General features: G+C 37.7%; 1 protein-coding gene across 6 annotated transcripts in view; it reads left to right on the top strand.

The window, feature by feature from the left end:
• SPATS2 (spermatogenesis associated serine rich 2) overlaps nt 1-27,263 on the top strand; it is a 43,759-nt gene extending 16,496 nt beyond the window's left edge. For 5 of the 6 annotated variants that reach the window (XM_026711109.2, XM_026711110.2, XM_026711108.2 and 2 more), the window contains exons 3-13: nt 7,669-7,748; nt 8,577-8,685; nt 10,455-10,504; nt 12,695-12,956; nt 13,587-13,799; nt 15,665-15,800; nt 21,920-21,978; nt 23,505-23,614; nt 24,399-24,501; nt 25,379-25,581; nt 26,080-27,263. In XM_026711109.2, the coding sequence (XP_026566894.2) occupies nt 7,669-7,748; nt 8,577-8,685; nt 10,455-10,504; nt 12,695-12,956; nt 13,587-13,799; nt 15,665-15,800; nt 21,920-21,978; nt 23,505-23,614; nt 24,399-24,501; nt 25,379-25,581; nt 26,080-26,397 (1,643 nt within the window). In that variant the 3' untranslated portion in view covers nt 26,398-27,263. Of the gene's footprint in view, nt 1-7,668; nt 7,749-8,316; nt 8,387-8,576; nt 8,686-10,454; nt 10,505-12,694; nt 12,957-13,586; nt 13,800-15,664; nt 15,801-21,919; nt 21,979-23,504; nt 23,615-24,398; nt 24,502-25,378; nt 25,582-26,079 lie in introns of those variants that run through there. The other variant, XM_087925116.1, reaches the window with a different exon arrangement.
• Nucleotides 27,264-27,612: the final 349 nt, after the last annotated feature.

A 27,612-nucleotide genomic window follows, 5' to 3' on the forward strand; every position in this document is an offset into this window, starting at 1 on the left:
TCTCAGCCCAATTCACCTCACAAGGTTTTTGTTGTGGGGAAAATAAGAGTAGGAAGGAGTATTAGGTATGTTCTACAACTTTTTTATAATAAAGGAAAGGCAGGATAAAAAATCTTTTTAAAAAGATTAAAATTTACAAAAGCAGAACAGAGGAATTTGAAGTACCTAACTTAGTCTTGTTCAAAATATTATTTTAAATAGCTGCATGCAGTTTGTCTTTATATATTAACTTTTTCTCTGGTTTTCTTCTAACATACAGCTAAGTCACCTGCCACTAGACAGTTTTTGAGTTTTCAACAAGCAGATTGTTATTGAGGAAAATATAAAACCATTTTAGAGAGTAGCCTGAAAACTTGTATCTTCTTTTATTAATAACTAAAATAGGGATTCAGAGCTCAATATATAGTATGAACAGCCTACAAATGTTCCAAGGGTGCTTTTCCAAAAGGCAAGCAGACTTTCTTTGGTTTTTTTTTCCTTTAAAAATCATCCAAGAAGCTTCTTCAGTTCTAACCTGACTGGCAGGATTTATATTCATCTGGTGGTTAGTACTCTGAGACTGCAGATAAAGTCAATCCTTCCATTCCCCACCACTCAGTCAGAATTGGAGAAGCTTCTTAGATGAGAAGTGAAACATTTTCAAAGAAAAAAAACAAAGTCTGGTTGCCTTTTGGAAACGCACCTTTGGGATAACCATGATATCAGCAAAGCCATATTTTACTTAGAAGCTTCCATACTGCCATATGACATGGATGATTGAGAATCTCCATAGGCAACCTACTTGAGTATTTTGAATGTATAGTATATTGAACAGAATCTAGAATCCTGTATGAAAGAAAGAAACAATGTAAATATGGTTGCAAGTAATAAAAGATGGGGATGAGATTCTAGCAACAGAAAAATTTTGAGGGTGGGGTTTTTTTGGTTAAGTTTGACACTTTCATTGGGTAATTAGTTCAGAACTCAAATTCTTTTCATTGGCTATTTTATCAAATGGAACACTTCAGCATTCTCACAGTGAACGTGACTATGGCTATTGTATACCTGCATTTGGAACAATAAATTACATTAAAATTGTTTGTACTTTTATTGATAGTAAACTGCCCTTCAAATTCCTGAAATTATAAATTGAACAAAATAGGTGTGCATAGGTTTGAAAAATAATTGCAATCCTTACAAATAATTTATGTGGGGATTGAATGGACTAGTATAAAAATTTATTCAGGAAAATTGCTTATGAGAGGTGTCTATATGAAGCTTGCAAGTGTTACATTTGACGTTGGCCAAAAGTCTGAGAAACGAATGAAAATTGAAACCACTTACATTTAGGTCCTGTGAGAATTTTTCTGATGTGTACAGTAAATGTGTTGATATTGGACATTTGTCTGAAAAGGCTTTCTGTTTCAGCCTGATATAAATAGCCCTCTGGAAGGTAGTTATTTTGTTTTCCAGGTTACCCTCTTTTTTAAAATCTAGTAATAAAATTTGCAGTTCCCTAATGTGTCATGTTCCTTTCTGTAACTTGTAATAAGTAGATCGAGATGTAATTTGATGGCATTAGAAATTGTTTTCAAGTATAGTTTTGCTCTGAGCTGCCACTGAACAGTCTTAATATGTTACAAAGACAAGCAGTTTAGATTGTAAAAAAAAATGCTAATTTTGAATTCTTTGTGATTAACTTAAAAGCATACATTTATTTATAACTAAAACCAATAATGGTTCCAATCCTGTGTGCCAATCAATAAATGGATGGTGTCACATCAGCCTCCAAAGGACAGTACAAAATAATTCCAGTTTAAATAACTAGCAGAAAACCAGTACTCTGAGGTCAATCTACCACCAACTCTGCTGTTCAGGTGTGAAGCCACTAGACCAGAAGTAAAACGAGATAGTCATGCCCTCCTTCACTGTTTTGGCATGCCTACCATTGCCTATCCTATCCTACCAAAATCAGGATAAGCTTCCCCCTCATCTGAAATCCCCCCCCCCCGGTATAATATCAAATATTTTTGGATACTTTCTGCAGTTTCAGCACCTACAGACCGCCAGCAATATGGCAAAGCCACTCATACTGGAACCCAACTATGCACCCACCACTCTTCTATTGTCATCCTAATCCCCTCTCCAAGTGTTCCTGTTGCAAGGATACACCTTATTAATGTACCCTGTCGTAGCCCCTGACATCTCACTATAAGTGGAGGCCCCCCTCAAGCTGCTGACCCAGTTCACCTCTCTGCCCACAAAACTGTGTCATACTCTTCGGTCATTCTATTGATAGAATTCTCAGAGGGATCCAATGTTACCAGGAGTCCCAACCTGAGGTGTAAACAACTCTAGCATTTCAGTTGTTAAGCCCATGAAGCCCCCACTAGATTTAGGACATTATATCTTGACCATGTTGTCCCATTCCTAAAATGCTTAGAAGTAAATCTAGCTCCATGACACCCAGCCACAGTCCTACAGGAATTACCCAGGACAGGAAGTTGCTAGTAATTTTCCTCCAGTTTCAAATTCTTGATCCTGAAGCTTGCATTTCATCATGGTGAAGCATCATGAATTGAATTTCCTAATGATCATTCTTGGTCTCTTCCAAATCACTGCTTCACTGCTATCCAAGGCACTGCTTCACCAAATGCAACTTTACCTCATCCATACTGGCACATTCGACCAGCTCCATAGAAGTCTGTTATGCAAAATCACCACTCCTACATCTATTCATTCTCTTCACCCCCAATTTACAGTACATTTTTGGAAATATTTTGAAAGCTGCCATTTAGAGCCATCTTTAAAAAAAAAAACTCCAAAATAATCTTATTTCAACCTCTGACAAAAGGGTGAATTTTATGTAATTTTATTTTTCTGAGAACAGTTGTGTTTTAGATTATGTCGTTAACTGTAATTAATTTGCCTACTACCGCTTTGGTTACATTTAGGTTTTTATCTTCCCTTATTGAAAAAAAATGCGTTTATAGAAAAAGCAACTGTAAAATTCACACTACAATGCTGACTTAGTCATGACTATGGTTCATGGAACAATGAAAATTGTGGTCCGTCTTTTAAAAAGGAATTTGCAGCTATATTTTCTGTCTTTATTAGCAATAACTCTTGTGTTGCATCAGAATTTCTCACTTTGAAGAGTTTCAGTATTTGTTTTCAGCTGCATAGGAAAGCTGCTACAAAGAAAAATAGCTGTCCACCTTGCAGCGCTTGTTGAATTTAGGGTTGCATAACTATAGATATTGCTTACTCTTTTACGATTAATCTCCCTGAAATGGAGATTTAAAATTTCTAAAAAATTCTAGAATTCTAAACAAATGTAACCCCATACGCTCAAATTCACTCATTTTTTTCCTTTTTAAAGAGAAATATATTTGCACATAAGTTGTAGAATTCAGTAGAGCAACAAAAGGATAGCAAATGTGGTTCCATGTTATACAGGTAGTCCTCATCTTACAACAGTTTATTTAGTGACAATTCAAAGTTACAACATCACTGAAAAAAGTGGCTTGTGACCATTTTTCAAGTTACAACCTTTGTAGCATCCCCATGATCACATAATCAAAATCCAGATGCTTGGCAACTGGATCATAACCATTGCTGTGTCCCCGTGGGTCATGTGATCCCTTTTTTGCAACCTTTTGACAAGCAAAGTCAGTGGGGAAGATTCACTTTACAACCATGTTGCTAACTTAACTGCTGTGATTCACTTAAGAACTGTGGCAAGAAATGTCGTAAAATGGGACAACACTCACTAAACAAATATCTCACTTAACAACAGAAATTTTGGGCTCAATTGTGGTTGTAAGGTAGCAAGGACTACCTGTATAAATGACTTATACTGGATATTATTTTCAATCAGAACTAATGTTTAATATTGTTTTCCTTAGCAGTTAAAGTAAGTTAAGAATCTCAGTTTATTGAGAAAAAATGTTGATTTTTCATGCTGCAGATTATTGTATAATTGCAATTGGCAATGGGAGTCATATCTTTGCTGGAAGCAGTCTTATAGTTCCAAAGTGTCACTGAAGTTCAGTATGACTGCCAAGATGCCTGGTTTGTCTCTTGAGTCTTTCATGCCATTAGCAATAGTTAATCATATAGACAGCTAACATTATATGGGCATCTGAATATAGAACTTATAAAGTACTATGAAAGAATGAATTGCTCAGGGCCTCTAGCATTTAAGTTGTATACAGAAAATAAATTGGACAAGGCCACATGCCAAACCTATGCCCTCTGAAAGCCTTACATTAACAAGACTATTTACTCTCCAAAATGGGAACCAGAAAGCTGTTTAAAAGCTAAGGAAACAAACCTAATTACAGATCGTCCTCGACTTACAACCTTTCAATTCATGACCATTCAACGTTACAACGGCACTTTAAAAAGTGACTTGTGACCATTTTTCACTTAGTGGCATCCCCATGGTCATGTGATCAAAATTTGGACACTTGGCAACTGGCGTGTATTTATGACAGTTGTAGTGTCCCCAGGGTCATGTGATCACCTTTTGAGATCTTTTGACAAGTAAAGTCCATGGGGAAGCAAGGTTTATAGAAACCTTCATACTACTATACAGATTTTAATGAACTTTCTGGACGTAGTAGGCCATTAGCTGTAATTAATGTTCTTTCCCATTTTCCTTCTGTTTGGCCTCAGAACCATAGAGGGCTGGGGATAGAGTGGGGGTGGGGGCGTCTCAAGAGATTATTATGATTTTGCTCTTAAAGTATTTTGTGATAAGCCTTTTCAGTTAATTCTTGGAAGAGTTTGTTGACTAATGAACTGAAAAAACAGTGCTTGGATTTCTAGCAATTCCTACTTAGGTATGATTTAAATGAATTTTCTCTTCTGTGGTATAAAATTGCCCCCAAGGATTATTTCTTTAATTTTTCCCTTCATTGTTCGGTCTGTGATGTGCTATTTTCTATGGAGTGCTGCTACTGAGTAATTGGGAAATAAATGGGATGACTAAATAGTCATCCTATTTGGCAAGCATCTCTTGGCAAGCAAAGTGAGTTATCTTCACTTTGCCAGGTTGCTCTGTCTTTTATGGAAGTGTCACCAAGGAGCAAAGGTTCAGTTCACGATTGACCTGACAGAGGTACGTGGTTTGCCGTGGTTATTGTGAGGTTTCAGAAGTAGAATTGCATCTAAGAATCCACAACAATGTGCAGGATAGACAAGATTTAAAATCCCGATAGCTCACTATGTAGGACAAGACACTGCACATCTTCACATCTCCTGCATCTTCCTGTATATAACAAGATTATATTATGAACAAATTCTGTGTAGCCTACAGCAGCAATTTTCAAACTACAATCTTTGAAGAAAAATGTTAAGGGGCCATTTTAAATATTTTAGCTTTCCCAGTGTTCCATCCATTCTTCTTAGAACAGATAAAATGGCATAAACTATGGATCAAGGAAGAGCTCACTGTTTTTTCTCCACATGTTCTTTTTTATAGATAGAAATTCCACACTTACCCCCACACTGCATTCACATCGTGAGATCTGTACCTTGGCAATCACATATGGAACATTATATAAATGGTTTGCCATATACAATGTTTTCTTTTGCAATTTTAATAATGCTGACATGGTAGGTTCATGTTATCACCTGTAATCATAGTTCATGTTAAACTTATAAGACATGACTATACTCTGTCTTATAAATTTAACATGATTACAAATTAATATGCAGTCTGTTTTCTAACATACTAAATTAGTTAGCAAAAATGTCACTAATGTTACCTTGATGACATTATTATTGATAAAAAAATCCAATTTGGGGTTTCATCTTAAGGAGCTTGGGAACAGCTGACTGAATTCTTGCTAACGCCAATTATTTCTTAAGGTTTATTTACTAAAATAGTGTCAGAGTAATTGGTTACTTGAATTCAGTCAGCAAGTAACAAACATTGTTTGTGGTGAATAGGTTGTTTCCAGTATTTTAGTTATTTGAATAATTATTTTAGTATTTAGGAAACATGATTGAATGATAATCTGAATGTGAATTATTTGTGATAACTGCCTGCATATGCTTATCTAATAAAGATACGCCTGGCTGGGGAATTCTGGGGGTTGAAGTCCATAAGTCTTAAAGTTGCCAAGGTTGGACACCCCTATTTTAAAGCAATAAAATACATGCTTGACCTCTTAATTTTGTAGTCATTATGGTACAAATGCATTTTTGTGAAAAGAGGACTGTTAAATCAATATTACCAAATAAGTTGAGATTTTTTTAAATGATCAAAGAGGAACAAGAAATTGATTTCCTCAAACTGCTTTTTTAACTATTCCTTTGTAAAGGAAAAAGACCTCGTCATTATTGGAGAGAATAAAGGAATCATGCAAATTAATATTCAATTATTCCTCATGTAATATTTCATTGAATTCCTTATGCAATTCAAATGACAGAGCAATGTCTGTTAAAATCATTTTTCATGAAAATTATAATAACTAGTAGACCTAATAATGCATTACAAAAATCCTGCACTTTATATAACCAGATGAGAGAAGCAATATTCAATATTAAGTAAAGTCTTGGAGCTGAAATGGATTCTTGTTCGTAGATTTGCTACCTTATTGTTGTGTTGAAATTGACTCAGTTGTCATAAATTATTCTCTGTTGCCAATTTGAAAAAGGTTTAATTCATTCATTGCTTTTGTGATCCTTCTGGGAGTTTTTCTTTTAGGGTTGCTAATGTTGAAGAATTTCAACATATTTCCAAAAATAAATGGGTTAGAAAAGAAACAGAACCAGTGCGTTTCTTGATAAACTATACAATCTGGTTTTCCAGCTGTGAGTTTCAATCTAAGATAGTGGATTCCAGTTGATAGTTACACATGCTACTGCTTTAAATGTTGAATTCTGATCTTAGTTGTGTGGGCCAGTGCCACCTTTGAGATAGAGAAGGGTATCTTTACCTCAGGGGTAAAATTTGTACTTCTGCTAAATAACTTATTATTTTTTGTGAGCTGGGAAGAGCACAGTAGAACTAGGTGTGGAATCAATGAAGGTCAGTTAAAAACCCGGTCATTTTTATCCAGCAATCCTGAAAGTAAGAACTGAGGAATCCTGATTCCTCACTGCTATTAACAATGACCTCAGCTATATCAGCATTGGACGATGGGTTTTTCCCCAACAATCAATCAAATGACTAATCAGCAGTGTTGCCTTGGAACATAGAATAGCCAAGAAATGTTTATAGCTAGCAGGAAACACAGTTTGCTATAATTCTGGTCTAAAAATAGAGTTACCCTGAAAATTATATAGAATCTAGTGATAGATATCAAGAAGAACTTCAATATGCCTCGGGACATAGAAGTCTGAATTTCTGACTTTGAAAACTATTCAGTTAATACTTTTCTAGTGCACATTTTAATATTTGACTAGTTTTGCAATATTGCTAGAACTGTTTGTTTCAGAAGCCTACTAATGCTGTGGTGTTCAACAGGTGAAACTGATATGCTTTCTGCCTCTCCCAAGGGGGTGTGCCTGCAAGTTATTGCTTTCAGGGATTGGATGAGTTATTCTAGCATAATTTCCAGCCTATTTATATGATTCTGCACAGAACAATCTATAACTGCAGCTACTCTCTGAACTTAAATTTCTTCCTTGTTGCTGCCTCTCATTCTGAACGTTCATCTCTTTCTGATTCTTCAGATTTGTCAGGATTTATTTTTGATGTGCAGTCAAACACCGTGATGGCCCAAGGAGGTACCTTTGAAAATATGAAAGAGAAGGTAAGTAACAGTTACTTCATTAACAGCTGAAAATAGCATAATATTTTTTTGAAAGTCAGAAACTATGATGACTCCCTTGAAGTATGAATAGAGCATGCAGGGAAAATTTCAATTTACAGTAAGTTCTTGACTTTCTTGTGACCCTATTACTGTTGGAAGTAGTATCTTCCACAGTTGCAACTGTTGAAATCGCTTTTCTCAGAATAAGAGTTGGAAGGGACCTTGGAGATCTTCTAGACCAACCCACTGCTCTGGCAGGAAACTATACCATTTCAGATAAATGTTTGTCCAATCTCTTCTTAAAAATTTCCAGTGTTGGAGCATTACAACTTCTGGAGGCAAGTTATTCTACTGATTAATTGTTCTAACTGTCGGAAAATTTCTCCTTAGTTCTAGGTTGCTTCTCTCCTTGATTAGCTTCCATACATTGCTTCTTGTCTCGCTTCTTGTTGTCTCATGGCTGAACATTTATTTTTCCTCTTCTTTTTTTAGCTACTATTGATTTGGGGACAAGCTTTTCTGGTCAGACTGTTTCAGAGCATATTGAGTCATAATATTTGCTTTTCAGTGACATCTTAACCAGTGGAATCTGGAAGGCTTTACTCATACCGTTAGCTCATATTGCTTGCAGCTCTAGTGTAAGTGCTTGAAATGGGCTTAACACCACACACAGGCTGCCAGAGGAAAAATGGGCTGTCCCCAGAGGAAAAACGAAACTGACTTCAATTTAGGAAAACAGAAACTTAATTTTTCTCCTGTGTTGGCAATGCACATATTTGTGTGGAAAGTAAGTGGCTAACGTATGATCTGCATATCTCATTTTTCTAGATTAGTGCTGTGAGAGCGATAGTCCCTAACCGCAGCAACAATGAGATTATCCTAGTGCTGCAACACTTTGATAATTGTGTAGATCGAACTGTACAGGCTTTCATGGAAGGTAAGTTCTTAGTTCCTACCTGAGATGTTTTCTGACAGGCCTCAAAAACGAATACGACGGGGAAAAAAGCATGGGTTATCATTTAACATGCAATCTTACTTTCATGCAATTACAGAATGCTAAATAATTATTAAAATATATTTATATATTTCTTCACTTTCTGATACTCTGGTGTTTCAAGATATGTAACTAAGGCACAGGACTTATTTGTTTTGTATGATACTTGGATTATATTACCCTAAATCAAGGTAAGTTATGAAGGAAATATAAAATGTCTGCCCTTTTTATTAGACAATTTCTAAATTCTATTTTTGTTGTTGAAGGTTAAAAATGGCTGCCTGGGCAAAAATGAGCGGTGTGCTCAGTTAAAATTCCGCTTTAGACATTGAATTTTATGTTCTCCAGTAGCAAAGCACATTCACAAGTTTTCTCCATAACTCATTTATGCATGTTCATGGGAACTCATGGAAACGGCAATTTTCCTTGCCTAATGAGAGACTCAGCAGGAACTATTCATGAGGTTTATATGCTGCTTTTGGAAACTCTGAGTGCTGCCCCAGATATACCAAAGGTTGTTATCAGATGGTCATTTTAATTGTAACAGAAGGGGTGAAACATGGTTAAATAACAATGAAATTAATGTTTTTTGAGGTGATTTAGCACACCACTTTTTATTGTGTGCTCTTAGCTCAAATGTGTTGTGCATCTCTTTTCTAAACAATATAATCCTTTTTCATAGCTTTTTAAAGAAAGGTTTCATTCTTTATTCTAAATGTGGCTTTATCCTATGACTTCTTTCACAATCTATTTCAGACTTCTGAAAACAAGACTTTCTAGTTAAACCTAAAATTCTACATTTCAGGGCCTAGATTAGGGAAACATTTTTTCCTGAGACCGTTCTGTACTGAAATGAACTAATGGATTAATGCCTTTTATTAGGTACTAAAACTAATTGGAACGTACAATTTCAGAAACTCTGTAAGGACACTACCATTTATTGGCTTTTGGCTTCAGTAAATCAGTCTTAAGCAGTCTTCTATGAAGCATAGAAATCCTAAAATCTTGTCACTATGATACAAAACCACCTTGTGTAAATGGTGTCCTAAAAGTACTTATTTAGCAACTCAGCTTTTACTCAATATCTTGTTGACCAGTATTCTTCAGCTTTTATGTTTTACATTCCAACAATTATCATGGAAAACAATTCAGGTCTCACCATGATAGCAATAGCACTTAGACTTAAATACTGCTTCACAGTGTTTTACAGCCCTCTCTAAGCAGTTTCCAGAGTCAGTTTATTGCCCCAAACAATCTGGGTCCTAATTTTACCAACCTCATAAGGATGGAAGGCTGAGTCAATCTTGAACTGGTGAGGCTTGAACTGCCAGCAGTCAGCAGAAGTAGCCTGCAGTACTGTATTCTAACCATGCACCATCTAAACTCTTCCCAAGAATATATTTGTAGACATTTTATTATTATATTTATTTTTAAGATAAAATTTAAAGATTTCACACTTTAGTGGCATATCCTGGTCTTTCCTTAAGAATCACAATCATATTTTTAATAACAAAAACAAAATATACCATCTTCTATCTTCTGACCAGAAAATAAATAAATATTTTTTCCGGCTTTAAGCCATTTTTTGTTATCAGCAATATAAGCTTACTATGTTATATTCTATTTATGTACCTTTATGATTTGCTATTGTTGTTTTGTATAGCTAAGGAGCATACAAACCGTAATAATTATGTGCTTTTTTTAAATAATAGGTAGTGCTACTGCAGTGTTGAAAGAATGGACAGTAACTGGCAAGAAAAAGGTTAGTCTTGGTTTGGATTTGAGCTTGCTTTGATATTCTACTGAATTATAATGAGGCTGTTAGTTATTATCTCTCATCTTCATGACAGATATTCCAGAGTCTTCAGTTTCTCATTCTTAGGTCCTCCCTCCTCCACCAAGGATGTAGAGTTGACATCCCCAATAAACCATTTATAAGTTCCAAAGCACTTATAGCAGTGGCCCCCAACCTTTTTTGTGCCACGGCCCGGTACCGGCATCACAAGATGATCCGCGGCCCGGTACCGGCATCAGCACACATGGCAAGGCGAGCCGAGCGACCGGCCAGCCAGCCGTCCCCGCTTCTCCCTGCCACCTTCAACTCCTCCTTTGTACCTTTGTCGATGGGCTTTGGGATGGCTTTGGGACGGTCGCTCGGCTCACCTTGCCTTGGGTGCTGAAAGAATCCTCGCGCCTTAGTTTTGTTCGAAGCCGCTCCCCCCGTTGATGAAACTAAGGCGCGAGGATTCCTTCAGGACCCAAACGCCGCTTTCCAACCAGAAAAGCTCACCGGAAGCACTTTCTCATCAAAACAAGATGGCGCCCAGCAAACCGGCGGCCCGGTAGAAAATGTTCCATGGACCGGTACCGGTCTGGGGCCCGGTGGTTGGGGACCCCTGATCTATAGGACCTTCACTTAGTATCTTTGAGTCTTCATACCCACATTTCCTTTAGCACTTTTTTAAAAAAGGAGTCTGATATATAAACAATTTGCATGATCTAAATTTACCAATGAATACTACACATCTTCTTAGAAAATGAAAACTGTTGTGGCTATCCTCCATTGCTTTGACTAGAAGTGTGCCCTCATAATTAGAAAAAAATGCAAAAGTAAGTTAGGGTGTAAGAACTTAAAGTATGTAGGACCAATCTCATCTGTTTGTCTTCTGATAAATGGTGTTTTGTGGCCGGATGTTCCTCCTCTTGCAGTCATTTTGGAAATAGTAAGAGTATTCTGTTTTATTTTTATTTATTTAATACTATGGTCAGGGATCTCCATCCTGCTGTTAGTTCCCACAACACAATCTTGAAATTCTAACAGTACCTGCTAGTCCCAAAAGTCTGACTACCCCAATGAAAAAGAGAGGTAGTCCTTGAAGGGGGAAACTTGAAACACAGTGCCAACCTTTATGGAGACATTTGCAGCCTTTCCTTTATTAATCCTCACATTGGCAACATTAAATTTAATTTATGCTGAAGGTCAGCCTTACAGCAGGGATCCATAGCCAATCCACAGTCATGGCCCATTAGCTCCTGTTATGTATCATATGGCATAACTGAGGTGATGCAACTAGTTTAAATAAGAGGGAATGGCTTTTTAAAAAAGACCTCTGGGGAATGGGAAGAGAAGCAAAAAAAAATTCCAGTACTTGCTTAGGGCTATTAGAACATTCTGTAACACTGTGTAAGATTTTCCAGGAACACTGAATATATGGTATGTAAGACCTCTGCTGGGTTAGAACAAGGTCTAACCTCACCAGCATTTTCCTTCTTCGTTTATCTGTGGAAAGCCCAGGTAAATGCAGGAATGTTCACCATCTTCTTTATAGATTCCATGTGCAAAGATTAGAATGTATGTATGTATGTATGTGTGTGTGTGTATATGTATGGTATTCAGCTTTGTTCGGGTATTTTCCCACGTCATTATAGTTGTGCTTTTAAAGTTGTAGCAACATTTCGGCAGAATCTCATCTGCCATCATCAGGCTTCTGTATTGTGTTCGTCTGATATATATATATCTCCATGATAAAAATCAAGCACACACTAATTCATTCTGTTTCTTTTAGTAATTTAGAAGGCTTAAGGATATCTCACCCATTAACTACCTGGCTCTGAAATTGCCCTGTCTTCAAAGATTTCACAAGGCATATATTTTGTCCCCCTGTATTTGTATGGAATTGTGGAATGTGCATATTTCTGAAAATAGCCCTTCAGACTAATTTGGGGTCTTTCTTCATAAATGGCTGCTACACACTGCACACTTTCATTAATATCACAGCCTGTCAGTTCTGGCTGTTAAATAAATCCATCTAACATTTACGGAATCGTCTCTACGTCCTGACTGATGGAAGAATTTAATTCTTTTATATTCAGGCAATAGTAATAATATTCCATTTCATACCAGGAATTAAGCTTAGTCTCTTCTCTCACAATGTCGGTATCTTAATTCTAGAACAAAAAGAAGAAGACCAAATCAAAAACCCCTGCAGAATCAAGTGCCAACCCTCCTGACTCCAGCAAGCCAGCAGCCACTGAAGAAGAACAGTCTGCAGTTTCATCAGAGAAGGGCGGGATTAACGGTTACCACGTCAATGGTTCAGCCAATGATACAGAGTCTGTGGACTCACTCAGTGAAGGCTTGGACACACTTTCCATTGACGCCAGAGAGTTAGAGGAGAGTGAACTTGCTACACCTGAGACTCCTGATGGACCAGGTTAGTTCTCTGTTGGATTATTATGAAAATCAGAAAGTCTGTAGGAAGGCTTCCTTCTTCCATTCTTCTTGTGTAGTGTCTTCTGCCACATTTCATTATTTAATAACCAAACAATTACCGTCCGCTATTCAGTAGTTGCCACAGAAGGAGATGAATCCTTTTTTTTCAAATTACTTTGACTCTTCTCAGGATTCCAAAGAGGGGGAGAGAGGTAGAAATGGAAGCAGCATGACAGTAATAATAACTGGAATTTATACTTAATTATATAATCTGATTTGGAAATCCATAGATTGCATGAGCAGTGAATGTACTGAATTGGAAAATTGGGTACCATGGAAAGCAGGGGTGGGCAACTATGGCTACTTTACAACCTGTCAACTTCAACTCCAAGAATTCCCAAGCCAGCCATGTTGGCTCAGGATTCTGGGAGTTGAAGTTTATAGGCCAAAAAATTGCCATAATTGACAAGCCCTGATATAATTCTTGGTAGGTAGATGTTCACCATACAGAGACACCCTAGAAAAGTAATTTGGGATTACAGTCTACATAAAATTCCTTATCCTGTTGTTCTTTTTTATGTTATTTTATGGTGGTGGGAAGCTTAGAGTAACACTTTTTTCCCTTCTTCAGCATTGTTACAGTTTGAAAATGGAATAACCAACTTGAGTCCAAAATCTGCAAGCATGCGGTCTTCCCAGAATACCCAGTCCCTCAGAGTGCAACCTGAATTGAGAAATGCTGGCAAGCCACTTTCCAGATCTGCTTCCAGCACCCAGTCTCCAGCTCCCTCATCCCTAGCAATGCTGGATGAGATCCCTGTGCCCCCTGGAAACAAAAAACTAGGTAGAATTTACAGATCTATGGCATGATTCTGTTCTCTTTTTAGTTTTTCTAAGAAGTTCTTTGTTGCAAAATAATTATAGGGTGCCAGTTGACATTTGTTATAACTCTAAAAGCTTGTAATTCTTAGTGTATATCTCATTAGTTGTGCTGTGGTGGATGGTACAGGACTTTGATCCTGTTCAAATCTTGCTGAGTCATAAAGTTCATTGGGTAACCATGTACCAAATCAGCCTAACCTTCAGCTGTTTCAGAGATAAGCAAAAAAGAGCCTAGTCTATCATTTCAGATATTCCTTGGGAAACAGTAAGATTATAAATTAAATGGAATCTAAAATTGAAGTTGTTATTTTTGTTCTGAATACTTCATGTGCAAACATATGAATATATTTTACATAAATATTAAGATGAAGATAAATATTCAGGACATCTCCATATGATTATCCTTGTTCTGTCTTGACATGCTTATTGATAACCTTTTAATATGCTCTGAACAACAAATCATTTGTCGTCATGTCATTTATTGCTTTTTACCATAAGTAATATGTTAGCTGCTGCACTGGGATTGGTAAATGAAGAGTGGATTCCTGTGGAAGTTGATAGCCACTTCCTCTCCTCCCTGATTTCAATCAATCACTTCATCTTGCCTATTTCAGTGTTCAATTGCTGCCACTGTATAATTCTCATTTAGTTTTGTGATGACTTTGCAAGGGATTCTTATATCCAAATTCAAAATTGCTACTGATCTGTTCAAGCCTGATGGTATAATACCTGCTTGCTCTGAGAATAAATGCATTCACTGGGCACAATATTTTTTCGTCTTATTTGAATTTCTTTATTTCTATTTGGGTTGTAGAGAGCTCTTACATAATACATTTCATTAAAAGTGGGGAGTAATTTGCAGAGCACATTAGGCAGCTAGAGTTACTTGCAACTGGTTGTAATTGACTTACCAAGGAGCTTGTAAGGTTGTATAATATTTAATATAAATATTGCATCCTTTGGGGCACATTGTAGACTACATTTTTTCCTCATCTGGATATACAAATAAAATGAGAATTAGTTGACCTAGATTATTTAATTAGCTGGCATTGCTCTATGATTCACTCTGTATATGTAATGTGCAACATAGTTTTAGAAAAGTGTGTTCTCCCTTGTAATCATTATATATTTCTTATCCCAGTTTTGCACACTTTTTTTCTCACAGTGTGAGCCAGGTTTTCAATGAACTTGGGTGGATAAATGAGAAGCAACGGCCCTTGCTGTTCCTTCTTTTAATTTCTGTTCTTCTCTTCTACACCTGCCAGCAAATAAGACCTTCAAAATCTTGATTCTAAACATGGTCATTATCCAAAGCATTGGGGAGACAGGAACATTGGCCTCTTGGCAGCAGTGTTTCAGCTTTTTGCTTTAACAAGGACCATAACAAGCAGCTTAGCAGAGCGTGAGCACTTCGGTAATTTCTGGTGGTGGAAAGAAGTTTGCAAGTGTGCTGTTTTGGAGATAGCCGGCAGAGAGTCTAACCTTTGCAACCAGTACCTAAACTTTTAGAGGAAACAGAATTTTTATGCAGATTGGACTGTAAAAGGGAGAGTCAATCTTAGTGTGAACTTTGCAATTTTGTTCACAATTAGATATTTTGTCTTTATAACTCAGTGCTGCTATTTTATTCCTGGAATTTTTTTCTGGTAAATATTTAGCAGAAATATTTGGAAGAAATGGCGTTCAAAGCAGCATGCTGGTTTCTTTGAAATCCCTTTTTTCTTGTAATGAACAAATGCTTTATGGCAATCATTTGTAGTTTTGATAATTACTGGAAAATTTGCAAGGAGTACTGATGCTTTACTTTATTGTGTTATTTTTGGACAGGTTCTAATATTGAAAAATCGGTAAAAGACCTCCAGCGATGTACCGTGTCACTGTCTCGATATCGAGTAGTAGTTAAAGAAGAGATGGATGCTTCCATTAAGAAAATGAAGCAGGTCTTTGCAGAGCTGCAGAGTTGGTATGCTAATACTCTGAAATCTGGTATATTCAAGAGTGAACATGATTTTAAAGGATGTAATTAAGAATAATGCCTTCCAATTTCCCCTTTTTTCCTCAACCAAACGAGTCCTTGCCTGACGGTGGGATTTTTTTTTAATTGGGGGGGAGGGGGGGAGATTGCAAAATTTAACTATGATGGCATCTGACTACCAGATTCTGGTAGTATGATGTTAGGGTACAAACTGTTTCCAAATAGCATCTTTATCCCCAGATAAAACAAGTATGTATATGGATGATTTTATGTAGGAAACTCATGGACTTAGCAGTGCAAGGTTACTAAGAATAGATGCCTTAAAGGTAATCTATAGCATTACAACATACAGTAGTTGCTTGAAATCTCTCCCTAATTTTTTAGAAACTGGCCTATGATAAAAACAGGCCAGAATTGAGAAACAAATGTTTTGTACATATATTTAGGATTTCACTGACCACTTTACCTTTTAGTAATGAATCCTCATCATGGTTGAGAAATCTATTGTATTTACATTTCAAATGACCAAGTGATTAAAATAATTTGATTCCCAATTTTCACAAAGCTACGATTTAAGTTTTAAAAGTTAGTTTGAAATCTGAGCAAATAAATGGAATTTTGAGAACAGAATCATTTTCCATGCCAAAAAACATTTTCATGTTCAAATCTTAACAACCTGAGATCAAGGGACTCCAGGGGGTTTGTAGGCTGACTTAATCTATCACAGCTCTGTTTATTGCTTTTCAAACATATTATTATTTAAGTATTAAAATGGATGGTCTGAATAGCTAAAATTTGTACATACCTATACTAAAAATTGTGCTGTTTATCTCAGCCTTAACAAAAATAATGAAAGCATTTTTTTTAGTGAGGGTCACTTCCATCTGACTTATTTCTCCAAGGATATATATATTGGAATTGTAGGCAAAGAAGAATCTTAAAAGATTCCTCAAGTGAAGGCTAACAGCCTCTGCATGACTTAATGTTTAGAACTAATTCTCATTGCGGATTTTGCCAGTATATTTGTTATTCAGTATTATCCACATTCATTTGGATGGTGTATTTTCATGCAGATATCTCTTCCTTCAGCATAAAAAGCTAGTGCTTTTTATAAACCGTATCCTCCTCTGTCACTCCTCTAATCTTTGCTTCCTCATGCGTCATGTCTTAAAAGGTTAAAGACCTTGTTTCAATAATTCTGCTTGCTGTGGGGCAGAGTAAGGGCAGAAAGCAGGAAGTGCAGTTCCGTGACACAGGGAAATGCATGGCTAGTTTGGAAGTAAGCCAGCAGAACCTCCTTTAATAAATGCCAGATAATGAATCAAGGGTTTGTTCTTTGTTCTTTCCTCAAAACGGGGTGATTGCCATCCTGCAAGTAAGGTTGTGTATCTTTGAGCCACAGCATACAAATTCCTTTCTATTCACTTCTGAGGAAAATTATTTGTATCAACACATAAATGCAGCATTGCTGGTTCAATGTAGGAAGTCTATCAAGAGATCTGATCTTGCACCTGTTGGCATTACAAATATTATGTTCTCTTGATATACATTGGTTGTAGTCACTTGCTGGAAGAGGTGTCGAAGGAATTGCCACAATTTTGTGAACTAAAACTGAACAAGTAATATTTTATAGCATCCCTTCAAAACTTAACTATTTTGCTTTAGAAATTCATAATGTGCTCATTAGGCGGGCTATGTTTCTTTTTAAATATAATGATGAATTTATAATATTTGGCAAAAACAGGAAAATCCATTCAGGAATACCTTGCCATGTAATAGACTGAAGTGCTCAATTTCCTGAAGATCAAACCCTCAGGCTAAATATTCTCTGCATTACTCTCACAGTTTTCAACTTTAGCTGTTCTACAGTAAAGTTTAATAACTCTGTAATTGAAAACTGTAGTTTCAGTTTTTATTTGACTTGTTATCGCATACTATCAACTTTTATATTTTTATTTTCATTAGAGTTAGGCACTGTTCATCCCAATAGATCTTTCAGGGGCCACCTGCTTCCAAGCAGGTGGCCCTAAATGCTTCCAAGTTTCTAAATGCTTCCAAGTTTCCCTGAAAATAAGACCTGGATTTACTTTTTGGGGGGGCACCAAAAAAGGCACCAAATCTTGGGGGATGTCTTCCACTGATCTTGTGGCGGCGGCACCGACAATCCCACCCAGCAGGAGCCCACTGGCAGTCCTCTTCTATGGCTTCTTGTTGCCACTTGCGTGTAGTGCCCCCAGACTCCGTTTCACCATCAGAGGCCTTCAGGTGCATGTCAATCTGGAGCTCTTTTATCAGCTGCAGAGGCCTTTCCTGAACGGAGGCCAGGGCCGATGCGCGCAAGCAGCAGCAAGCGGCTGCAGAAGAAGTGGACCAGCAAGATGAGAGAGATGTCAGGGAGTGCCAGGCCTGGCTGCAACTGTCGGAAAGTAAGTAGGGCAGCTCCACTGCCCCATCCCCACCCTGGCTTGATTTTTACCCATGCACCTCGCCCCACCCCATGCACCCTGGAGTGGGCAGGGTCTTAACTAGAGCTTATTTTGGGGGTAGAGCTTCTATTGGGCACGCATGTAAAAATCAAGGCTTTTTTTTTTTTTGGATAGGTTTTATTTCCGGGAAATATGGTATTTTGTAATTGACAAAGTATGGCAATAAAACATTGACCTGACAGGAAACTCTCTTTGCCACGTCCAAAAGAAATGAATGTGCTGTGAACTCCTGAAGTTATTGCCAGGAATGAAGATTTTCAGGTTTTGGATATCACTGCTCAAGATGCTCAGACTTTTAAATATATAATTTCTGATTTTTTTGTGAAGTTCCTATTGAAAGACAAATCATCCATCTCTGGGAACACATCACAAATACAGCCTGATTAATCCTCTGAACTTTCCAATAAGATTCTGTGATTGCCTTGAACACTACAATTATTTTGGGTCTCAAAGCACAAACGATTAAGCAGGCAGACCACACCTGATATTGAAGGTATAATAAAAGAAATACAAAGTACATAGGCAGTTCACTCCTTCAGGCTTACTTTTACCTAATATTGGTCTGAGAAATGAATCCATTGCTTGAGACTTCATCAGCCTTGCCATCAGGATTGTTTTCAAACATAAATTCTCTAGTTCCCCTGTCCAGGTAGCTCTTGTTTAACAACCATTCATTCAGCGACCATTCAGATTTACGATGGCCCTGAACCAGGAGACTTACAAGCAGTCCTCGTAGTTACAGTTGTTGCAGTATCCTTGAGGTCATTGGGGCACTTAGCAACCAGCATTTATTTATGAAGGTTGCAAAGTCCCATGGTCACAATTTGTGACCTTCCCCATTGGCTTCTCACAAGCAAAGTCAGTGGGGAAGCCAGCAGGAAGTCCCAAATGGCAGTCACATGATATTCTGCTCAATGACTACACTGGATTTACTTAATGATGGGAACCAGAAGTGCCAGAAATGCTGTTGTAAGTTGACATGGTCAGGTGAGGTTGCACTTTACAACCACATTACAGTGGAGTTACCACTCCCAATTAAGTGAGGACTAGTCCTCTTTCATTCATAAAGGCAAGCAGTAGAACTGTAGCTGCTTTAATAGCAGCATAAAGGCTGATACCTACCCTGTCTTCATTTTCCTCACTGTAAGGATTTTATTGGCTTTCCTTGGCTTGTTGCCCTGAATAGAAGCTGGAACATATTTACGGATGATTATTAGGATTTAGAATTGCATCATCATCCATGGCCTTCATTATTACAACCTCTGAGCCATTGCTGAGATTGTTCAACCTCTGAGATGCAAGCTTTCAATGATTATATTTTATCCTTTATCAGTTGTTCATCTGGATGCATCCAAGCTGAAACCTATTCTTGCAGATATTCAGAATCTGTTATCACCCATCCCTGCATGTTGTCACCCATCTCTGCATGATTTAGCGGTAGGGTGTGATAGATAACTACTCCAAATTATCCTCAACCCCTCAGAAATTTGGAATTAAAACTGAAATATCAGATAGTTCCTTTATCTCTTTCTCAGATGCATGACCCCCTTAGGAAACCTCTGAGCTTCTTCAGTTTCCATAAGATTGCTATATTTGTGGGCAAGGTGTGTTATTTTTATTAAAATATTTAAAGGGACAGAATAAACAGCTACAAAAAAGAGATGTAGTGGATAAAAGATAAAATGTCAACAAATAATGTTTTATTTATTTCCTTGTTATTGAGGGTGATTGTGAAGATCAGAGAAGCAGCTGTATGGTGAACAGCTCTTGGTAGCCATGCCAACCTCTGCCGAGACTCCTGAGGGGAATGTCTTTTCAGAGACTTTTAGAGGTTCTAATGATGCCCATAAATCATCTCTGTGCATTTACTATCCTGCATTTATTAGGCCATTTTTTTTGCTCACAAGTACAGTATTATAGCATGGAGTATGACTGAGCTTTGCCCCCTATAAACAAATTCTTGGCATTCCATAGGAATAAACTGATGCTGCAAAAGCCTGTTCTCTTGCATTTCAACCAATAATTTATCCTTCCTATTTCTTTCCAAATCTGTCTTCCTCTTTGGCATGTGATTGGCCTGTTTAAGAGGATGGAAGCCCTTCATAAGGAACAGTATATTCTGTATTCTGAACAGATTAAGAAAGCAGTACCTGTGCCATTCAAAACATTTGCTATTTTGGTAAGCTGTGAGCTGGCAAAGGAACCCAGTCTATACTGGACCATTCCATTTCAGCTATGTATGTGCCTACTGTTTCTTGTATAGATCTGGTACTAGAACCATCAGTTTTTATTCTCAATCAAAAGTTTTGTCTGAATGGCTCTTTGACGCTAACCCAGAGGAAATCAGAGAGAAAAAGAACAGATTAACGGTTAACCTGAAACTCTGGTTCTTCAAGTGTACAGCGGTGTACAGTGTACACCAACCAGTGTACAGTAAGCTCACAGATGAAGAACACCCTGGTTTAAGGACAACCCAGAGTTCAGTCTAGAACCTGTTTTAGCAGAATCTAAGTTAAATACACAGTGATTCAAATTAAATACACAATGGTTCAAGTTAATTACACAATACTATTTATACAGTATTATAATACCGTTCTGCCTTACATACAAATTTGACTTAAAGGCAGACCTTGGGAACAGAACTTGTTCTTCAACTGGGGATTAAATGGACACTGGTCCCCTCCCCCATATCAGATACTTGATTCTGCTTTACCAATTCCAGTAATTACTGTAGCGGTTGCTAACCTGAGGAGAGAAACAGCAGTTACTACTTGCAGCACAGAGTTCCCCAACCTTTCTGGATTGGTGGCCTGGAGAAGGGGGTGGGGGGAAAGAAGGGATGATTTTGTGGGAAGGGCAAGCGCATGTGTATGTGCGAGCGCCCATGACATTTGCAGCAACGTGAGCGTGAGTGGAGCCACAAGCGCCTGTGACGAGGCTAGTGCGAGTGGGGCTCTGAATGCCTGTGACAACACTCGTGGGTGGGGCTGTGCACACGCACAGAGGCGCGCCCATCAGCCAGCCACTCAAGTGGCCTGGTGGCGAATAGCCCATGGCCCAGTAGTGGGCTGCGGCCCACAGGTTGGGGATCCCTGTTATAGGGGAGAAGTTACAATGAGGCTCAACTTCCTGCAAAGAATAGTTCTGGTATGTTTCAAATTGGGTGCTTGCAAGTACAAACCCTGTACAGGCATATTCACAGATAACCATTTGAAATATGAGAATTACAGGTAGTTAAACACTTTAATAGGCCACAGTGATTGCTATATGGGAATTAAAAGTAGAACAGCAAACTGTAAATAACTTTGGGAATGAAAGCTTAAAACATCAACATACTTACAATTTTGGGAACCAAAACAATGGTAAACCATGTAGAATTTCAGTTGGTTAAAGAAAACGAGATGTTGAAAATCTCAGAAAAAAAGTTGACAAGTTCCTTGTTAGTGATATTTATCCATTCAGTGTTTGAAAGCTTAATGTATAGCAAGGAACTGTCTTCATCAAGGAGGCAGAGATTTGTCCCAATTTATTGTCCCGATTGATCATTGAGTTGATTTCTGAGAGTTACAGCCTATGAATTTTAATATTTATTTCCTTTCTTTCTTTCTTTTCTTCCTTTAGCCTCATGGATCGAGAAGTAGCCCTACTTGGTGAAATGGACAAAGTAAAAGCAGAAGCAAGTAAGTTTTATAAAACACAACTATGTTCATATCTGTGTACCGAAACCAGTACAAGACTACCAGATGTTTGAAATAAGCAGTTCAAGACAAAATACAAAGAAGGACTTCTGTTTCCGGTGTTTCCAGATACGTAAACCTCATATTATATACATACAAATTGGTTTTATATCATGTCTAGTTGTATAGGTTCATATTTCAAATTATCTTGTAATTATATGTACGTGGGTAAGATCCAGTTTTACTCTTGACTTACAACCATTCATTTAGGGACCATACAAAGTTACAGTGGCACTGAAAAAAGTGAGTTATGACGACTTTTCACAAAACCTATTTTGATCACGTGATCAGAATTCAGTTGCCTTTATTTTTGACACTGCTTTGTCCTGTGGTCATGTAATCACCTTTTGTAACCTTCCCAGCTGGTCACTTTTTGCGAACGTTTGACAAAACAATGGGGAAAGCCAGATTCACTTAACAACTTCAGTAATTCGCTTAACAATTGTGGCAAAAAAAAAAAAGTAAAATGGAACACAACACTTTATTGCCTTGCTTAACAGTGGAAATGTTGGGCTTAATTGTGGTTGTAAGTCAAGGACTAACTGCATTTATTTTCCAAGTATAGTGCCATAATTAATCCAAGTTGCCACTACGCCAGACCAGCATCTGGGGTTTTCTCATTCCAAACACAATGTTAAACAGAGTGCTCCTAAGGTTTCTTCTTATCCTGGATGAAAACTATCACGGCCTCAGTCTCTGTGACCATTCCAACTGTTATGAAATTTCTCACTTTAAGAGTCCAAATATGCTGAAAAGTGTAAGAATAAAATATCTGCCCAGCCCGATTGTCTGATTTGAGACTTGAATCACTACTTGTGATCCTATAATCTTCATATCTAAATAAACCTGTGGCTACCTGTGTTTTATAACAAAGCAATTCCCATTACCACTCAGTAGAAACTGCAGTTCTTTCGGTTTTGGTTCCCAGAGTTTTATTGTAGTACCTACATGGTTTTCTCCTTACAAGACAAAAGAACTGCTTTGATATACCAACATTCATTGGGAAAAGAGTACAGGAGAAAAGAGTTATAAACTGCACCCCCATCCAAAGCATTGCAATCAAGTAAACAACTAATTTAACTTGATAACTTTTTTTAAATTAAAAGGGGAGAGAGAAAAAGAAAGCAAAAAGACCTTCTTCACAGATATTTTTTTGAGCTTGAGCTATATAAGAATCTGTCAATTTAAGGAACTTAAACAGAGTTCTCACCCTGTTACCTAGGTAATTGTTCCCTGGCACTTAACTCCAGTCTTAGGCATTTTCCAAGGCCTCAAGCATTTTTCAGACGTATTGCAGAGCTGCAGCTGATCTTCGAAGGATAAACTAAAATACTGGGGAAAGGGGAGAATAGGGGCAGGCAGGAATTAGATTTATAGCAACTTAGATATTGTTTTGTGCTTTAATTGGTTAATTATCGTATTTATTATAAACATTATTGCCTTTTTTGGGGTTCTGTTTTACATTATAGTGGAAATCCTAAGCAGCCGCCAAAAGAAGGCAGAGGCACTGAAGAAACTAACTGATGTAGCAGTCCGAATGTCAGAAGAGCAATTGGTAGAACTTAGAGCTGATATAAAGGTGAATCTCCAGACTGCTTTGGACTATATGCACCTTTTTCTAATCTACACAGATTGGGCAGTTGGGGCAGAGATCTCCTCAAAGTACAGCCACAATATGCACAGAGAAATTACATTTCCCTAGCTTCTGTTGATGCAATTACATTTCCTTATATTCCTCTTAGGCAGAAGGGCTGCCTTGAACAGCAGAGGACATACTTAGGAGGAGCCAGTCTTTAGCATTTGAAACAGGCAATTTCAGAGTCAGACCTGACAATATTTGCTTAAACTTGACTGAAAAACAAAATCATTTTTTAAAAATTAACTTTTGAAAAGAACAAACTTGAAAATCAAGTTGAAGACTTTGCCTGAAACTTTTTCACATTTGTTAACCTCCATAAAGCTGAAGAATAATTTGATTGCGACTACAAAAAGTTGGTCTTTGTGTGTCGTGCTGTGTGAACTAGCAACGCTGACAAATGCTTCCCTTGCCTACCACTAGAGGCCAGAATGAAGTTACGTTCAAATTCCCACAAAAATCTCACTGCATGGGAAAAAAATCACTTTGGTACTTGCTGTTCTATCAGCAGTTCCATCTTTAAGCTGTTCATTATTTTCTAATGGGGTCTTCCTGCAAAATAAATCCAATTGTTTCTTTTTCTACTTCTTTTGTGTAGAAGCAGAGAGAAGGGTGTGTAGTTTTGTGCCTCGGTTGATACCAGCAATCCACATTGACAGCTTCTCTCCCAAAACATGAATGTGCTTTGTGCATAATGCTCACATGCCTACATTTTTCTTCTCTGCAGCACTTTGTTAGTGAGCGCAAATATGATGAAGATCTCGGAAGAGTGGCTCGCTTCACTTGTGAGCTGGATGCCCTAAAGAAAAGCATTGAATCCTTTGGACAAGGTGAGCTTGTATATCCTGGGTACCCACACAGAATAAAAACACAGCAATGATGGGATAAAGCTGAACTGAACTAAACACATGTGTGATTAGTAAAAGCATTTCTAAAATTCTGAAAATATGCTTATGTGTGTCTTTCAACTGAAAAGGTCTTCTCAGAATTCTATCAGCTCAGGAAAGGAAGATGATCGAGGTCCCTTATGTTTTCATATTATTACAGTTCCAGAACTGAGTCATTTACATGTATTTATTACTTTATCCTGCTTATTTTAGATATATTATAAATGTATATGTTATATATCCTTTGGGTGTGGGGCACACTATAAATATTTCAAATTAATAAGTATGGAACGGGGTCTCTCTTTGGACATCTCCATTTGACATAGCCCAATGCTTTAGATTTTAAGAAAAAATTGAAAAAAATGTTCAAAGACTTGTTGCAGTACTACTAAAGTGAAATCCATTCACTTACACAAAAGTGCATTTGCAGGCTTTTCCTCTCTGCTCATTAGTTCTGTTTTTTTTTTTTTTCCAATTTTACTTCATCTTTAAATCTAGTAAGATTGTAAATTCCTGATTGGACAGTGCCTTGTCTCTTCCAGTATTTCTGGTATTTCTATACCTCAAGGTATTTTTCAGCAGGCACGTGGTTCCCCCCCTTAGCTGGCTCACAATGTCTGAGAAGTAATTGTAAAGTGGTGGCAATGGCTACTACAGGAACACTATAGGAGCAGACTGGAAGCATTTTTTTTTATTGCAATTTGATTGTGTAAGAATTTGGAAAATATATCATCACTGGTTGCTGATGGGATGAGAGATAAATTCAGGTTTACATTATTAAAAAAAGTGTGAAATAAAGTTTTTGTCATTCTTTTTTCAGTTTCACATCCAAAAAATCATTATTCAACCAGATCACGGTGCAGCTCCATGACCTCCATGGCAGTAAACAGTCCGGATGAGTCCACTACCACAGTGTGTGCCTCTACCTCTTCTCCTAGCCTCATAATGGCCAATAAGAAACCATCATCCCCTATAGAAACCTCCACAAATGCCACAAGCCGTCCATCTCAGTCCCACCGTGAGGTAATGATTTAATGTTTTTTCTGTAGTTGAGAGTGGCCTGGAGATTGCCCAGGCTTGAGTCCTCTTTACCGTAGCATTTTTCACTTAGAAGGGAAAGCGAAGGGCCCGTATTTTGACATGTAGTAGGCTGTCATTCTACTTCTTTAATCTCACCTTTGCTTTTCTTAAGCCAACACTTGGAATGAAAATTCAACTCTAGTAAAGCATGCACCACATTTTAAAATAACTTCCCATTTTTAAAGACTGCATTGACAGCAGTCAAATGAAACATTCTAGGCCATTGCATCTTCTTGTGTAGTAGACATATTCCAGGAGAGAGAAATTCTGTGAGGATGGGCTCCAGCATGAATCAAAAAACTCAGAGGAGTAAACCTCTGGTCCCGGCGAACAATCCAGATTGGATCTTGCAACATTATCCTAAGACACTTACTTATATTTGCCTTCATTCACAATACTGCTACCAATCTCACTGATTCCCCCTCTTTCTTTCTGTTCCAGGGGTTCCAGGGAAATAGAAGGTCTAATCAAGGTTACCGGTCCCAAGGACAACGGCAAAATGGCTCATTGCATCACAATTCAAATCGCTATAGAAATGGGTCTTGGTACCAGTCCAACTACAAGTCCCGACCACCCTCTGGAAATTCAAACAACCTCAACCAGACTTGCCCCACCAGAATCAATGGAACTGGGCCTGGGCCTGAGCCAGGCCCACCAGCCCTGTCCCTACAGACACATTTGGTCCCACTCAGCCCAGAAGCCAAGGCTCTGCCACAGAGGAAACCTAGATCAAGCCAATATGAGGCATCCAATTCCTGAGGACCACAAACTCTGCCACTTTCCAAAATTGGAGAACAAGATTGTGGGAACATTTAGCTAGACATATATTAACGAGAAAGGAAATTTACACTTTGCTATCCCTTTTGCCGCCTCTTTTTCCCAATCATTCCATTCTGGGAAAGCAGCTTCTTAGCATTTCTCTTGCCCTTGCTTCCTGCAGTGTACAATGGGTCAGATTTTAATGGGAAGACATATTCTTGCTGTTCAGGAGTGGCCCTGGCACACCTTACTGATGCCCTTCCTTACGTCCAATGGCGTAGGGCCAGTTTTAAATATTGCCAGGTCTATATCCTAAAAATGGGGTGGGTGGTGGGTGGGAATGTCTTCCAATAGTTCTAAACCAAAATTTTCTGATCCCTATTCCTCCCAGAATGCCACTAGCCAGGTCTTATTTTTAACAGCAGAAGCTATTCATGCTGACAATGAAACAGGTTGCTGTAAATTGTGGGTTCAAGAAGAGAAATTTGAAGGGGAAAAGCTGTAAGAGATTGCTATATTGGGGTTTTTTGTTTTGTTTTTGCAACTTATCCTAAAGTTAAGAATACTGGGAATACTGGAGAATATCTCTTCCAGCAGTGGGTGAGCAATTTCCATTCTTCCTGAGAGAATTAACATTCTGTCTATATGTCCTGTATAAATTTAGATATTCCCTAGTTTTAATGTTTGGTGTGGGATGGGAGGTTTCATTTTTTTCACTTCCCGGCCAAAATCCCGTTATCTGATTCTAAACTAAATTTCTAGCAATTTATAAGTAATGCTAAGCCTAAATGATCACAAGTAAAAGCAAAAAATGCTACAGTCTCTCTATCCTTGTATAAATAAAAGCAACATACATGTTTAAAAGATGGTAGCCTTCACTTTGTGCCCTTATTTCTTCTCTTTAAAAAGAGTTCATAGTAAATGGATTTCCTACAGATGTGTGTTAGATTAATATAGGATTAGTTTAATTTCAAGGAACAAAAAATGTCTGGACTATTTTGAGTATGGTTAGTTTGGGCATCTAGTTTGCTGCTGCAGCTGATAAATAAAGTAAGAAAAAAATGATAAGGCCTTTAGCGATAATAATAGATAATTTAGAATGTTCAGTTTGGCTTCAGGTTTGGACTCGCAGAGTAAATGAAAAAGGAGGAAAAATCATTTTTTGGAAAAATAATGGATCTCAAAATATTTTGTATAGGATGATAGAGTGTTTAA

Source organism: Pseudonaja textilis, chromosome 2 (genome assembly GCF_049901715.1).
Source record: "Pseudonaja textilis isolate UNSWEBS1 chromosome 2, rPseTex1.2, whole genome shotgun sequence".
Taxonomy (NCBI): domain Eukaryota; kingdom Metazoa; phylum Chordata; class Lepidosauria; order Squamata; family Elapidae; genus Pseudonaja; species Pseudonaja textilis.